Source organism: Sciurus carolinensis, chromosome 11 (genome assembly GCF_902686445.1).
Source record: "Sciurus carolinensis chromosome 11, mSciCar1.2, whole genome shotgun sequence".
NCBI classification, from domain to species: domain Eukaryota; kingdom Metazoa; phylum Chordata; class Mammalia; order Rodentia; family Sciuridae; genus Sciurus; species Sciurus carolinensis.
In genome coordinates this window covers 64,280,119-64,296,970 of record NC_062223.1, presented here as the reverse complement: position 1 = coordinate 64,296,970, position 16,852 = coordinate 64,280,119, and the positions used below count along the sequence as shown (strand labels likewise).

Here is a 16,852-nt window from a genome sequence, read left to right as displayed (position 1 = left end):
CACATTAAATCATCTCTAGATTACTTAGAAGACTACTAATAGTTGGTATACAGAATTATTTAGGGAATAATGACAAGGAAGAAAAACTCCATATATGTTTGATATAGATGCAACCTTTGGTTTTGAATATTTTTGAACCATAGTTGGTTGAATCCTCAGATGTAGAACCCGCAGATACAGAGGGCTGGCTGGCTGAGACTGGAGGAAATGCAAAAGAAACAGATGTCCCCACCCTCGTGCTCCTGTGTGTGTCTAGAAGGCACATTCCTCTCAGCAGTCTTCTTGGTACAGATGTTTGTTTTCCTGCCACTGACTGTGGTGTTTTACCAGGACTGGCAAGTGAGCATTGCATTGCAGATAATGTCTGCTTATGTCCAGTTAGAACCTGAGAAGGCTGGTCCTGGCCCGTGTGCTTGCACCTTCCTGGGGACCAGTGGAGGTTGTGTGCTCATATCCCTTTGCTGCTCCTGCTCTGAGCTCCTCCCACAAAACTCCACACAGAGGCATTGGGCTCTCATCTAGTGGGCCAGAGACCCTGCAGATCATGACATGTCAAGAGGGGCAAGACCCTCCATGACCTCAAGGCTTTTGCAGCCAACCAGAGAAAAGATCTGGTCACCCAAATAAAATGATAGCCATATTGAGCTGCCAGGGTAGAGGTACAGCTAAGACTTGAGGACTGAGGCCATGGGACCACTTCAGTTGGGGTACAGTGAGGATGTGTGATGGAGATGGTGACAGCTGAACTGTAAGGATCGAGGCGGGTTCTGGCGTGTGGGAGTTAGGATGGAGCAGCGAGCCAAAACCAGGCCTGGGGAATGCGTACCCGCAGTACCGACCTTGGTAATTATCAGCTCCAGCCAACCAAGGTCCACCCTTACTCTCGTTCATTCCCACCTGGTCCCCAGCCCCTGCTCACCTCTAGGGGAGGAGCTCTAGCATGGCTTGTGTCCCCTGGGGCTGTCCCTGGCAAGGTAACTCAACATCCTAATGCCTTTAGGAACAGACTCGAGCGACAGTGAGCACCCTGCTTCTGAGGAGGAGAAGCACAGCAGAAGAGTGCTGGTCATTCCTTCTGCTGCCATTTTCTTGAGCTGCTTAATATGACACTCCCCAATTACAGATCAGAAACACTTTTTCTGATATTTGGGTATCCAGGCATTTGTTTTCCTCGGGACTGATTTTAGCAATGTCAGTCAATCTATAAGAATATTTCAGCATATAGAGGACGTTTCTTGTGCACTTATTGTCCTGCTTAATATGAAACTTCCTGAGCAACTCAAATGGAAAAACACATCTGTTTTATTTATTGTTACACTGGGCATGGTGCCCGTGCTGAAAATTTGCAGTGCGTAAAGGGGAATTGAAATGGTGTTTTATAAAGTTGTACTTTGTGAGAAGTGTCTCCCAGCATTCCCTGTAGTTTCTGGGCTTCTCCCTGGAAAGCAAGATTGCATAGTAAAGGCTGCAGACTTTACAAATGTGCCAACATGGGTGATTGTTTGGATCAGACTGGCTGTGGTGGAGCATCTTTCACGTAAAATGTTTGCAAGGTCAGGAAAATGCATTCTCTACCATGTTGTTGGATCTTGAACTCCCTAGAAGCCTTGGGTTCTGCATCTCCGATGACTCCCACGGCCCAGGCTTCACAACCTTTTAGTTACCTAACAACTGGAAGCCAAGGCAAGACACCAAGTATGTGACTGACAGAGCAGCTGAAATACTGGGATGAAGTTGGTGGCTTTTAATTTGGGGCTGCACGTCTTCAAGTGCACAGGCCTGCTCCACTCTCACCACTCAGGGAGACTCAGGGTGGGATATGGTTAAGGCCCAGCATGACGGGATGGTGGGGACCCGGAGTCATCTAGCACCAGGCAGGATTGAAGTCCCTAGGACAGCCAGCAGCCAATGGAATATCTAAAATTTAAGGAGTCTGGGAGCTGGGACTAGACTGTCAAGCAATTTTGATAAACCAGGCACATAGTAGTAGCCTGGTTCCAGGTGGCCCAGCTCACTTGGGGAGGATTTAGTCGATGGCTAGTATGTGGAAACCGTTCAACCCCTTTCCCATTTTCCTGGAAGGTAGTTTACAGAGGCCAACAGTGGCAGAAATTGTAAACTCTTATGATACCAATGGAAGAAGGCTACAAGTCAAAGAACACAGATTGCCCCTGAAAGCTGGGGAAAGTAAGTTTGCAGGAGTCTCTACTAGAACCTTACAAAGGAACCAGCCATGATGACACTTTGCATCCCAGAAACCAATCTTGAACTTTTGACCGCTAAAACTCTGAGATAATAAATTGGTGTCATTTTAAGACACCAGATCTGAGATAGTAATTACAGCAGAAATAGGAAGTTAATGTGCTCCATGGGCTGCCAGTCCACTCACGGGTAAGCAGGTCCACCCAGCAGAAGATTCCAAGAAGACCCGTGATAGCACTCTCACGTGTTGTTGATGGGAATGTAAATTGGTACAGCCATCTGGAAATCAGAATAGAAGGTCCTCAGAAAACGAAATGGAGAACTGCTGTGAGAGCCAGCAGTCCACTGGGGGTGTATATCTAAAGGAAGTGAAATGAGTATGTTGAAGAGACATCCACACTCCCACGCTCAGTCACAATCGCCTGGAAATGAGGTCCTACATGTCCATCAGTGGATGAATAAAGACCATGTATACACATACATCATGGAACACCATTAGCCATAGAAAGGATGAAAGCCTGTTATTTGTGGCAATGTGGATGAACCTGGAGATCATTATTTTAAATGAAATAAGCCAGGCACAAAAAGATACATACCGCATGATCTCACACATATGTGAATCTTAAAATGTTGATCTCATGGAGATCGAGAGTAGACTGGTGGCTACCAGAGGCTGCGGAATAGTGGGAGGACAGACTGGGGGGAGGCTGGTCCTCGGATACAAAGTTACTGTCAGATAGTGGGAATAAGTTCTGATACTATACTGCACAGTAGAGTGAAGATAGTTAAGAATGCACTGTACATTTTGAAATAACTACAAGAGGATTTTCAATGTTCTCACCACGAAGAAATGATAAATAATTAAGGCGATGGATCTGCTAGCTGCCCCGATCATTGCACGATATATACCTGAATGGCAGCATCACACTGTACCCAATAATTACATATAATTATTATGTGCCAATCAAAAATAACTTTTTTTAAAGGAGAAAAAAAAATATCCATGATAGCCTGAATATGGATGATTCTCAAATAGATAAAAGAATCACTAATGCCCGTGGGTGCCAGAGTCATTGACCAGAGGCTGTTTTGTCCTCAAACTGCCTTGGGCCTGATTTGTCTCTTTGCCCCAATCAGCCAGACAGCCTCTGCTGGTGGATCTGACAGGAGTCCATCATCCCCTGTGCTCTCAGGGGCCCAGGCCAGCACAGAGGCAATAAGCAGCACTAGTTGCTAATCACACAATTGACTAGGCCAGGGCTTTACGCAGGCTGTTTATATAGCATGGAGTCACTGTCCATTCCCAGCTGAGATAGCTCAGTCTCACACTGCTTTGCTGGTCTGCTGGGACTACCTGGATGGCCAGCTATTGACTTTCTTGACAAGAATAGATAAGCAGCATCTCTGAAGTCTCCCCTTCACCCAGCCCACCTGGTGTTGAAGGTGGCGATGGTGAAGAATCAACTTGGATTTCCTAAGAAGCAGGGCTTAGTCCATGTGAATGGTGAGCCCTGGCGTTGTGCAGTGCACACAATGCCCAACTACATAATAGTTCCACTAATGAAAGAAAATGGGAAAACAGGAAATTACTGTTTAAAGAACCCTTAATATGTTCCAGGTGTTTTTCAAAAAGTTATCACCCAGTTTTACCAGTGAGAAAACTGGGTCACACAGAGTTAATGGAGTTGTAGTATCCAAACCTTAGCAGTCATTAAAATTAAATAAAATGACCATGGAATGTTCTCCCATGTTGGATATTTTTTTCTCTAGCAGTCTCAGAATTCACCTGTCTTTTTAAAAGGGAAAACAAGCTAAGGATGTGGCTCAATGGTAGAGTGCTTGCCTGACATGTATAAGGGTTCAATTCCTGGCACCATTTAAAAAAAAAATTTTTTTTTTTTCTCTTAAAGGGCTCAGGGAAAACAAGTCCTCCAACTTCCTTCTATATCTGTCTTTCCTCAGGCCCCAAATTCCTCACTGTTTTTTTATTTTCCTCTGCCCCTTGCTTCTACCTCTTGCCTGCTGGTTCTCTGCTGATGCTTTACCTTCACCCACTCATGACCTTACTCTCTCCCAAGCCACCTGCTTGGGTCATGACCCTGTGAACCCACCCCGGTTCTATTCCTCCTCTTGGTAGCATGTGGCCCTGTTGCTCAGCCCCTCCTAGAATTTTCTTCCTTGGCACCCAAGTCACTGGGCATACATTTGTTCATGAGTCTATGAGCATCCTTGCAGGATCTGTACCTGCCACACTTTAGGCCAGGCATCCCAGCAAATGAGGCAGGCTTTCTCTGCTCAAGTCCAGGACTCGGGCAGAGGCAGATGCTCAAATATGCACGCAAGTCACTGATTGAGAACTGGAGGGAGCACTAGGAAGAAAGAACATGGAGAGCTAACAATATGAAACAGGGAACCATCCCCTGGCAGGGTTTTGGAAAGGCTTCCCTGAACTGCTGGTGCTTGGAGCCAAAGTTTGCAGGAGGATCAGTGGCCAGCTCATGTGGATGAATAACCTAGATATTACAACCACATGGGCAGAGACTAAGCACAGCTCAAGGGGAGGCAGTGAATAGAAGCCAATGTGGCAGTGGTGCATAATGAATGGGGAGGGGTGTGGCAGGAAATGTAGGCCCAGTCAGGTTACCCCTTGCAAAACCATGGTTAAGATTTTGGACCTCAAGTGAAATAACTGTTGGCTGCACAACTCCAAGGGGCACCATTTCTGCCATGGTCTGTAATAGAGCCCTGGGTTATTAGCATTCACGCTGCACAGCCTGATGGTCAGACTACACTGGGTGGAATGGATTGGATAGGGCCAGAGGAGCCTGGCTAGGAGCCTGCTGCTGGGGCCCTAGTGCACCTCTGCCTTCCCCTTCATGCTCCCCTGGTGAGCTCACTGTTGCCCCCTCTGCCTTTCCCCCCACCCCCAGAGTCATTTCCTAATGTCTGACTTGTATAAAAATGTTTAAAATGTGAGGTGAAGAACAAAGTAAGGAGTGATATCAGAGAGAAAATACAGGAAGTGAAAGATCACTTCAATAAAGAGATAGAGATTCTAAATAAAAAATGAGCAGAAATCCTCGAAACGGAGGAGTCAATAAACCAAATTAAAAATTCAATGGAAAGCATCACCAACAGACTAGACCACTTGGAAGACAGAATTTCAGACAGTGAACACAAAATAAAGTTGACCATGGAGAAAAGATGCTAAGAACCCATGACTAGAACTTCCAAAAAATATGGTATAACCTAAGAAGACCAAATTTAAGATTTATTGGGATAGATGAAGGCTCAGAGATGCAAACCAAAGGAATGCACAATCTTTTCAATGAAATAATATCAAAAAATTTCCCAAATCTAAAAAATGAAATGGAAAATCAGATACAGGAGGCTTACAGGACCCCAAATATACAACCCACACCAAGACATATACCAAGACACATTATTATGGAAAATGCCTAACACGGAGAATAAGGATAGAATTTTTAAAGGCTGCCAAAGAAAAACAAGTCATGTTTCTAGGAAAACCAACCTGGATCTCAGCTGATTTCTCAACCCAGACCCTGAAAGATAGGAGGTCTTGGAATAATATATATCAAGCCCTGAAAGAAAATGGGTGCCAGCCAAGAATATACCTACAAAAATAAGCTTCAGAATTGACAATGAAATAAAAACCTTCCATAATAAACAAAAGTTAAAAGAATTCACAGCTAGAGAGCCTGCACTATAAAACACACACGATAAACTATTTCATGAAGAAGAAATGAAAACTAGAAGTGAAAACCAGCAAAGGAACTACACTAGAAGAATAGTTAACCAAAGGAGAAAATAACTCAAATTAAAAACCAGAAATAAATCAAAATGACAGGGAGTAAAAGTCATATCTCAATAACAGTAAATGTAAACGGCCTAAATTCATCAATCAAAGACATAGACTAGCAGATTGGATTAAAAAGTAAGAACCAACAATATGCTGTCTCCAAGAGATTCACCTCATAGGCAAAGACATCCACAGACTGAAAGTAAAAGGATGGGAAAATACATATCATTCACATGGATCTCATAAGGATTTCTGTCCTCTTATCAGATAAACTTCAAGCCACAGTTAATCAGAAAGAACAAAGAAGGATATTTCATGCTGATTAAGGGAATTATATATCAACAAAGCATAAGAGTCATAAATATTTATGCCCCAAACAATGGAGCATCTATGTATATCAGACAAACCCTTCTCAACTTCAAGAATCAAATAGACCACAACACAGTAATACTGGGTGACATTAACACACCTCTCTCACCACTGGATAGTTCCTCCAAACAAAAATTAAATAAAAAAACTACAGAACTAAAAAATACAATTAATAATTCAGACTTAATAAACATATATAGACTATTTCATCCATCAATGACTGAATACACTTTCTTCTTAGGAACATATGGATCCCTCTCTAAAACAGATCAAATCTTAGGCCACAAAGCAACTCTTATCAAATACAAAAAAGAGAATACCTTGCATTCTATCAGATCATAATGGAATGAAATTAGAAATCAATGATAAAATAAAAAATAAAAGCTACTCTAACACCTAGAGACTAAATAATGTACTACTGAATGACCAATGAATAGCAGAAGTAGTCAGGGATGAAATTTTAAAAAGTACTTACAGGTAAATGAGAATAATGATATAACATATCAAAATGTCTGGGATACTATGAAGGCAGTGCTAAGAAAAAGTATATTGCATTTAGCTCATTCATTAAAAGAACAAAAAGTCAACAAATAAATGATCTAACATTACATATCAAAACCCTAGAAAAAGAAGAATAAATCAACACCAAAAACAGTAGAAGGCAGGCAATAATTAAAATCAGAGTTGAGATCAATGAGACTGAAACAAAAGAAACAATCCAAAAAATTGACAAAACAAAAAGTTGAGTCTTTGAAAAAAATAAATAAAATTGATAAACCCTTAGCCATGCTAATGAAGAGGGAAAACTCAAATTCCTAAAATTCACAATGAAAAAGGAAATATCACAACAGACACTACTGAAATACAGACAATAATCAGAAACTATTGTGAAAATGTATACTCTAATAAAATAGAAAATCTTGAAGACTTCACCATTTTCTAGAGACATGTGACTACCCAAATTGAATCAGGAGGACATAGAAAATGTAAGCACTGAAATTGAAAACACCATAAAAAGCTTACCACATTTTTTCATGTATCTGTTGATTACTTGTAGATCTTCTTCTGTGAAGTGTCTGCTCATTTCCTTAACCCATTTATTGATTGGGTTATTTGTATTCTTGGTGTAAAGTTTTTTGAGCTCTTTATAGATCCTGGAGATTAGTGCTTTATCTGAAGTGTGCATGGCAAAGATTTTCTCCAACTCTGTAGGCTCTCTCTTCACATTGTTGATTGTTTACTTTGCTGAGAAAAATCTTTTTAGTTTGAATCTATGCCAATTATTGATTCCTGCTTTTATTTCTTGTGCTTTGGGAGTCATGTTAAGGAAATGTGGTCCTAAGTCAATATGATGAAGATCTACTTTTTTTTCTATTAGGCACAGGGTCTCTGGTCTAATTCCAAGGTGCTTGATCCATTTTGAGTTGAGTTTTATTCAGGGTGAAAGATAGGGGTTTAGTTTCATTTTGCTGAAAAAATGTTCAACATCTTTAGTAATAAGAGAAATACAAATCAAAACTACCCTAAGATTTCATCTCATCCCAATTAGAATGGCGATTATCAAGAATACAAGCAACAATAGGTGTTGGTGAGGATGTGGGGATAAAGGTACACTCATACATTGCCGGTGGGGTTGCAAATTGGTGCAGCCAATTTCCAGTCACTCTGGAAAGCAGTATGGAGATTCCTTAGAAAACATGGAATGGAACCACCATTTGACCCAGCTATTCCACTCCTTGGCCTATACCCAAAGGACTTAAAATCAGCATACTACAGTGACATAGCCACATCAATGTTTATAGCAACTCAATTTGCAATAGCTAGATTGTGGACCCAACCTAGATACCCTTCAATTGATGAATGGATAAAGAAACTGTGGTATATATATACAATGGAATATTATTCAGCCATAAAGAAGAATAAAATTATGGCATTTGCAGGTAAATGGTTGGAGTTGAAGAATACATGCTAAGTGAAATAAATCAATCCCAGAAACCAAAGGCCAAATGATTTCTCTGATAGGTGGATGATGATACATAAAGGGGGTAGGGGGAGGCAAGGGAGGAATGGAGAAAGGATGGATTGTGTAGAGGGAAATGAGGGGTGGGGAGGGGCAGGGGGGAAGGAAAGATAATAGAATGAGATAAACATCATTACCCTATGTACATGTATGATTACACAAACAGTGTGACTCTACTTCTTGTACAACCAGAGAAACAAAAGTTGTACCCCATTTGTGTACAATGAATCAAAAAAGAATCATTTGAATGTATAGATATCAAATATAATCATAAAACACAACTTTTAAGAAATTTATGAAAAATTTTATTTTAAAACTAAAAATAAAGGAACACTAAAAATCTCTTCATAAAAAATACCAGTGACACAGCAATAAATAAAAGTATATCAAGAATAATTATTGTTCTGCTTATGTGAATTTTAGTATCAAATAATCTATTTAAATAAACTTTTTAAATTTCAACTTAATGAATACACTTTTTATATTTTAGAAAGAACTTTAAATTTGAAAACAATTTTGAATAGGACTATTTTGTAAGTCCACCTATAATATAACAAAACCAAGTTTTGGTCAATACATTTTTTAAAACCTACCACAAAAGAAAAGCCCAGGGCCAGATGAATTCTCAGCCAAATTCTGACTGTCAATGAAGAACTAACTCCAATCCTCCTCAAATTATTCCATGAAATAGAAAATGAGGGAACCCTTCCAAATTCATTCCATGAGGCTAGTATCACCCTGATACCAAACCAGACAAAGACACACCAAGGAAAGAAAACTTGAGACCAATATCCCTGATGAACATAGATGCAAAAATTCTTAACAAAATTCTGGCAAATCAGATACAAAAGCATATTAAAAAGTTAGTGCACCATGATCAAGTGGGGTTCATCCCAGGGATGCAAGGTTGGTTCAACATTGAGAAATCAATAAATGTAATTCATTACATCAATAGACTTAAAGTTAAGAATCATATGATCATTTCAACAGATGCAGAAAAAGCATTTGATAAAAACCAGTACCCCTTCAAGTTCAAAACACTAGAAAAACTAGGGATAGTAGGAACATACCTCAACATAGGAAAGGCTATCTATGCTAAGCCCAAGGCCACCATCATTCTAAATGGAGAAACATTGAAAGCATTCCCCCTAAAAACTGAAACAAGACAGGGATGCCCTCTTTTACACTTCTATTCAACATCGTCCTTGAAACTCTTGCCAGAGCAATCAGACAAACAAAAGAAATTAAAGGACTACAAGTAGGAAAAGAAGAACTCAAACTATCACTATTTGCCAAAAACATGATTCTATATTTAGAGGATCCAAAAAATTCTACCAGAAAACTTCTAGAACATATAAATGAATTCAGCAAAATAGCAGGATATAAAATCAGTACACATAAATCTAATGCATTTCTATTCATAAGTGATGAATCCTCTGAAAGAGAAATTAGGAAGACTACCCCATTCACAATAGCCTCAAAAAAAAAAAAAAAAAAAAAACTTGGGAATCAATCTAACAAAAGAGGTGAAAGATCTCTACAATGAAAACTACAGAGCACTAAGGAAAAATTAAAGAAAACCTTAGAAGATGCAATGATCTTCCAATTTCTTGGATAGGCAGAATTAATATTACCAAAATGGCCATACTACCAAAAGCATTATTCAATGCAATTCCACTTAAAATCCCAATGTCTTGTCTTATAGAAATAGAGAAAGCAATCATGAAATTCATTTGGAAAAATAAGAGACCCAGAATAGCCAAAGCAATACTTAGCAAGAAGAATGAGTCAGGAGGCATTGCAATACCAGACCTTAAACTATACTACAGAACTATAGGAACAAAAATGGCATGGTGTTGGCAGCAAAATAGACAGATAGACCAGTGGTACAGATTAGAAGACACAGAGACAAACCCACATAAATACAGTTTTCTCATACAATACAAAGGTGCCAAAAACATACGATGGAGAAATGGTGCTAGGAAAACTGGAAATCCATATATAGTAGAATGAAATTTAACCCCTATCTCTCACCCTGCACAAAACTCAACTCAAAAGTGGATCAAGTACCTTGGCATTAGACCAGAGACCCTGCACCTGCTAGAAGAAAAAGTAGGCCCAACTCTCCATCAATGTCAGCTTAGGAACAGAATTCCTCAACAAGACTCCTAAAGTGCAAAACATAAAATCAAGAATCAGTAAATGAACTGGGGTTGTGACTCAGTGGTAGAGTGCTTGCCTAGCACGTATGAGGCACTAGGTTGGATCCTCAGTACCACCTTAAAAAAATTAACTAAAAATAAAGTTATTTTAAAACTTTTTTTAAAAAGAATCAATAAACAGGATGGATTCAAACTAAAAAGCTTCTTCACAGCTCTATCAAGAACATGAAGAGAGATTACAGAGTGAGGGAAAATCTTTGCCACCTGCACCTCAAGAGAATTAAACTCTGGGATATATAAAAAACTCAAAAAATTTAACACCAAAAACAAATAACCCAATCGATAAATGGACAAAGAAACTGAACAAACACTTCACAAAAGAAGAAATACACTTGGTCAATAAATATATGAAAAAAATGTTCAACATCTCTAACAATTAGAGAAATGCAAATAAAAACTACACTGAGATTTCATCTCACTCCAATCAGAATGGCAATTTTCAAGAATACAAGTAACGATAAATGTTGGCAAGTGTATGGGGGAAAAGGTACACTCATACTTTGCTGGTGGGGTTGCAAATTTGTGCAACCACTCTGGAAAGCAGTATGAAGATTCCTCAGAAAACTAGGAATGGAACCACCATCTGATCCAGTTATTCCACTCCTTGGTATATACTCAAAAGATTTAAAATCAGCCATACTACAGGGACATAGCCACATAATGTTTGTAGCAGCTCACTTCACAATTGCTAAGCGATGGAACCAACCTAGGTGCCCTTGAACAGATGAATGGATAATGAAAATGTGGTGTATATATTCAATGGAATATTACCCAGCCATAAGGAAGAAATGAAATTATGGCATTTTCCAGTAAATGGATGGAACTGGAGACTATCATGCTAAGTAAAATAAGCCAATCCCAAAAAAATCAAAGGCCAAATGTTCTCTCTGATATGCAAATGCTGACTACAATAGGAGCGGGGTGGAGGAAGTTCACCAGACTGGACAGGGCAGAGTGCAGGGGAAGGAAGAGGGGATGGGAATAGGAAAGACTGTAGAAAGAATTGAACAGAACTTTCTATGTTCATAGATGACTACACGACCAGTGTAACTCCACATCACGCACAGCCACAAAAATGGGAAAATATACCGTGTATGCAACATGTCAAAATACATTCCACTGTCATGTATAACTAAAAAGAACAAATTAAACAATTTTTTTGAACTTTAAGAAATACCAACACCAAGCAGTCAGGGAAGGACAGGAAACAGCCCAGTGGTCATAGGATTCTACCTGGCAGACAGTGGTTCAGGGTGAGGCTGCAGGTGGAGACTCAGACACGTGGATGAACCAGCATGAGAGCCGACAGGGAAACTGAGCCCCAGGCCTCAGGAGGTTCCGGGGGCCCGTGGCCTCCCCATAAGAGAAACTGGCATAAGTCTGGACTCGGCTGGGACAGAGCAGGGTTGGTGTGTAAGCAGGATCTGGCCTGGGTGGGAGCAGGCAGGAGCAGGCACCGAGGCGAGAGGAGACAAGGAGGTTCTGTGCCTTCCTCAGAGAGCTCCTTTTCTATTTCTCTGTTTTAATTCTTTAAAGCATGGCCCTGTGAGGGAATGCAGAGGGATGACAGTGGAGAAGGAACCTTGTCACGGGGAGGGAGACAATGGAGGGGCCAGCAGAAGGTTAGAGGAGCAGCCAAAGGAACGGTGATGGATGGATGGATGGATGGGTGGATGGATGGATGGATGGATGGGGAAGGAACCATACAAAATGTGTCAGCGGGTCATGTCCAGCCTGGCAGCTGCCAGTCTTCACCCTCTAGCTTCCAGATCATTTAGCTCCACAGTTGGCAATTGGAAACCTCTCAGGAAGCAGCCCCCACCCGGAGCCCTTGGCCCGCTTCTTTGCCTGGCAAACTCCTATGGCTTTATGCCATCACTCAGGTATGGCCTTCTCTTCCAGGAAGGAAGGAAAGAAGTGGTTACCTAGAAGCTCGGGAACCCCTGAGGGAACTCTCCTGAAAGCACAGTCCAACACCAGTTTCCTCTAGTGCTTCAGACCCGTCTGTGGGACTAAGTCCTCCTGCCAGGCCTCCTAGGGAATCTGGGGCCCTCCCTGACGAAGGGAGAGGCAGCCTGGGGCCTGATACCCCAACTCTCTCCCACTGTAGCTCCAAGCATCCCCTTTTCGTGCCAAGTAGGCACAGTAGTGAATGCCAGAGGCAGAGGGAGGAGGGCCCCGGGGACAGGGAGACCCCGGGGAATGGTCAGCAGCTTCCCATCTGGAGGTGCTATTTCCAGGGCAGAGCCTGCTCGCTCTGGACTGCTTTACTTTAATGAGAGGTGAGACCCTTGTGCCTCAGTCCCTGTCCCTCGCTGTCCCCTGCTTTGAATTCTTACTGCATACTCCGTCCCTCCATCCACACCTGCCCGCCCTGGGGTTGTCACCCCCACGCTGGACAGACAGGGATGAGTGGTGACTGGAAGGGGACAGTGAGTGCCCCCGTGGAGTGTGTGGACCCCTGAGGCAGTGGGCATTTTGTGTTTTCTCCGCAGACATCGTCAACTGTGACCTGAAGTCCACACTGCGAGTGCTATACAACCTCTTCACCAAGTACCGGAACGTGGAGTGAAGGCCTGCGCTTCCGCTGCCCGCAGCTCTTGCCGCAGGCGGACTGGACCAGCCTCGGAACCGCCTTACCCTGCTTGTCCCCATCCCCTGCTGTGTGCTCTCCACAAGCCCAGCTACTGCCCAGAGATAGCGGGACTGGATGCCGGAAGGAAAAGACCAGCATCTCGGTGGGCTGAGCCACACCTCCCAGGCCATGGGCACTACCCAGCCATGAGCTGGGGGAGTGGACCCGGCCAGGTGCCAGGCCCACACTTCCCTGTGTGTGCGCTTCGGGAATCAGCCCCGGCAGTCCCCAGAAGACGCAAACAGAGATCGCGGCTCCCATTAATAGGCATCAAATATGCCAGGCCCGCACCAAGTGCCGTCCCGCATTCACATTCACTAGCCCTCACAACTCCTTTGGCGTAGGCGTTATAATCCCCTTTTACAGGTGAGGAAACTGAAGCTTGGAGGTTGAGGGACTCTCCAGAAGTTGGCATTTGTGTTTTCTCTTTGAACAACAATCTGGGCATTGTGTGTGTGCACGTGCACGTGTCCGCTCACACCTGAGCCTTCGAGAAGAGGGGAAGCACTGATCTCACCACTGAGGAAGGCTAGGTCAGGGCTTGGTGATTCACACTGAAATTGGCAAATTGAATCTAACCCAATTAATGGTGCGTGTGTGGCAGGAGTCATGTCCCTCAAATCCTTTGTACAAATGAAAATTACTCTTAATTCCTTCAGATTTATAATAACCCCATATTCTGGTTTCACAGTGACATTTGGGAAGGATTCTGTTTAGAATTAATGGAGTGGCACATTTTGCAGCCTTTTTGCTTGATTGCATGTAATGGAAATGCCCTATATTTTCCTGCAAAATAAGTACTCAATTCATTATCGTTAGGCAAATGTACAATATAGTCAGGCCCTGCAGAGAGCTGGGCGCAAGCCCGAGTAAGCAGCGCTTGGGAAGTAGGGCTCTTCAACAGGGACCCTTGAACTTTAAAGAAAGGAACTCCTTTCTGCTTTCTAATTGATCATTTAGACCATTCTGGCTAAGTCTGCCCACATGTAATTACCGGCTAATTCAGGCGAGGAAAAATGTAAGTCATTTAGACCAAAGCCGAGCAGTTTCCTTGCGTGGGTAACTCAAGGGCTTGTGGTTACTTGTATCTCCTCTATGTGAACCGGACCTAATTATAGAGCTCTGCTCATGCCAGGCTGCTGCTCAGTCCTGGCAGAAAAGGAAAGGGGCCAAGGCGGGGCAGGAGGGCAGGTCCAGGGGGAACGAGAAATGGGGAGATGCTTGCACACTTGGCATACAGGGAAATACCCTCAGAGGTAGAGAGGTGTGGTTTATGGTACTTAACACTTGTGCCCTTGAATTGACTGAGGCCTTGCAGTAATCACTTGTGCTGATATTACATCCTCATTATACAATTTTCATAAATGCATCAGACAGACACCAGCCTGTGTGGCCTCCTCCAGGAGTGTGTGACTGCCTTGTCATGCTTTACACCACCGCACAAGCCCACCTGGGGTTTGAGGAGTTCACTGTGATCTGTTTCTCCACCACCCGAAGTCGTGCCCCCCACTTGTCCAAGACATTCCTGCAGCCTTCTCCTTGTTGCTTACTCCACTGTCTATCTGCAGTAACTCAACCCCGAGATTTAGTTACACTGTGTATTTCTTTGGATATTTTGCTCGAAGAAAGAATTGTTACTCAGCATAATGAACATTCAAGGTGTAAAGGCAATGTACTGTCTTGTGTCAATTTATGTACAAGAATACAATTCTTTTTTACTTAACTAGTGGAAAAGCGTATTTTTCATTAGCAAGCACTAAATAGTGCAGTGTTTCTGTTGCTCTCTTTTAAATTCCTGGTAGCAAGTCAAGATAAATAATTGCCTTGTCTTCTTGAGCAATACTAAAGCAAGATGAAAGGAGAGAAATGCATTCATTTAAACATGCTTTGCTGTACGAATTTTGTCTCCTCTTTGGTCATTTTTCCCTTATATTCAAGTTGCAATCAAGTGCCCTTAGTAAGTACACCTCTTTTGGGGATTTTACTTATAAACAGTATGACAATACATGGGACCACTTGCCAAGTTTTTAAATAATAGGAATCACATCGGAAAATTATGTTTTGGGGCAGGTCTTCACCTCAGCCCAGAATCCTAGGACTTGGGTCTGGGTTTCTAACCCTGTCATCTCACTTAGCTGTTTTCCTTTAGATTCTGGAATCTCCAACTTAAGACATGACCATGCTTTTGAAGTGGGAAAGAAGCATCAGAAAATAAATAAGCCAGGGAGCTGGAGCTCAGTGGTGGAATACATGCTAAGCATGCACAAGGCCCTACGTTCAATCCCCAGGACTGGAAAAAAAAAAAAAAAAGGGAAGTAAGGAAAGAAGCCACACTTAACCTTCATCTCTTGCAAAAAAGAAACTGAGACTGGGGTGTCGCTCAGTGGGAGAGCACTTGCCTAGTATGTACAAGGCACTGGGTTCCATCACCAATGCTGTGACAGGGAAAAAAAATCAGTCCTCTGTAGTCTATGTTTCCCTCCTCTTTTCTAATTTAAATTCATCATTATTTTTAATAGTTAGTACATAAATACAAGATTTAAAAAGCATGAACTGGTATCTAACAAAAAGCCCACGTCTCCATCTCTCTTCTCTCCCAGCAGCCATGGTCCTCTGTGGACACAACTGTGTTGAACCATTTCTTGTGCATGCTTCAGAGATGCTCCTGTACATGGAGGATGCACATGCATATAAAATCTTTGGGTTCTTTAAAATATAAATAGCCTATTATACATACTGTCATACACTGTCATACCCATTGCTTTTTTTTTTTTTTTTTTTTCACTTCATAGTCTATCTTGGAGATTATTTTACACTGGGTATCAAAAGAAATACTTTTGCCGGGTACAGTAGCACACACCTGTAATTCCAGCAACTCAGCTCGGGAGGCTGAGGTAGGAAGATTAAGAGTTCAAGGCCAGCCTTAGCAACTTAGCAAGATCCTGTCTCAAATTTTAAAAATAACAAAAGTTCTCGGGAGGTAGCTCAGTAGTTAAACTTCCCTAGGATCAATCCCTGGTACCAAAAATTAAATAATTAAATAATTAAATCCTCTTGCATTTTAAAATGAAAATCTGAATGCTTTGCAAATCTAAATGTACATCTGGTCTGCTTCAGTTAACAAAGAAAACCCTACCCAAAGAAAGAAAAGGCCTTGAACTGAATGTGTTATTTTAAAAGTCTTCTTTGGGCACATTGTGCACAACTTTTCTCTGGGTGGGGGGTGTGCTGGGGCTTTAGTCATGCTAAGCACATGATCAACCACTAAGCTACACCTCCAGCCTCATTGTGTGCAACTGGATTAAGGTTTTGTTTTTGCACATTACTAGCCCTTGGCATGAAGTCCAGTCGCCAGCCATGCAGTGCTTGCCTGCTCCAGTCACAGGCTCCAGTTTCCAATGTGCAGGTATAGAGTTGACATTTCCAAAACCTGGGAGGAGGTTTCTTTATCAGCACATCATCAGTGTGGCCTTGAGTTAGTTGCAGGTTTCAACTACTGCCATCAGTGCTTTTTAATTATGAATTACTGTTAGCTTAGCTTTATCATTATCAGTTTATTTTGTTGTGGGTTTCTTGGTTAACCC

At 42.0% G+C, this 16,852-nt stretch overlaps 1 protein-coding gene across 1 annotated transcript in view; it reads left to right on the top strand.

Annotated features, from left to right (window-relative positions):
• Parva (parvin alpha) overlaps positions 1-14,995 on the top strand; it is a 150,460-nt gene extending 135,465 nt beyond the window's left edge. Inside the window, exon 13 of the mRNA XM_047516544.1 lies at positions 13,129-14,995. Within this exon, the coding sequence (XP_047372500.1) occupies positions 13,129-13,205 (77 nt within the window). The 3' untranslated portion in view covers positions 13,206-14,995. The remainder of the gene's footprint in view (positions 1-13,128) is intronic.
• The last annotated feature ends 1,857 nt before the right edge of the window (positions 14,996-16,852 follow it).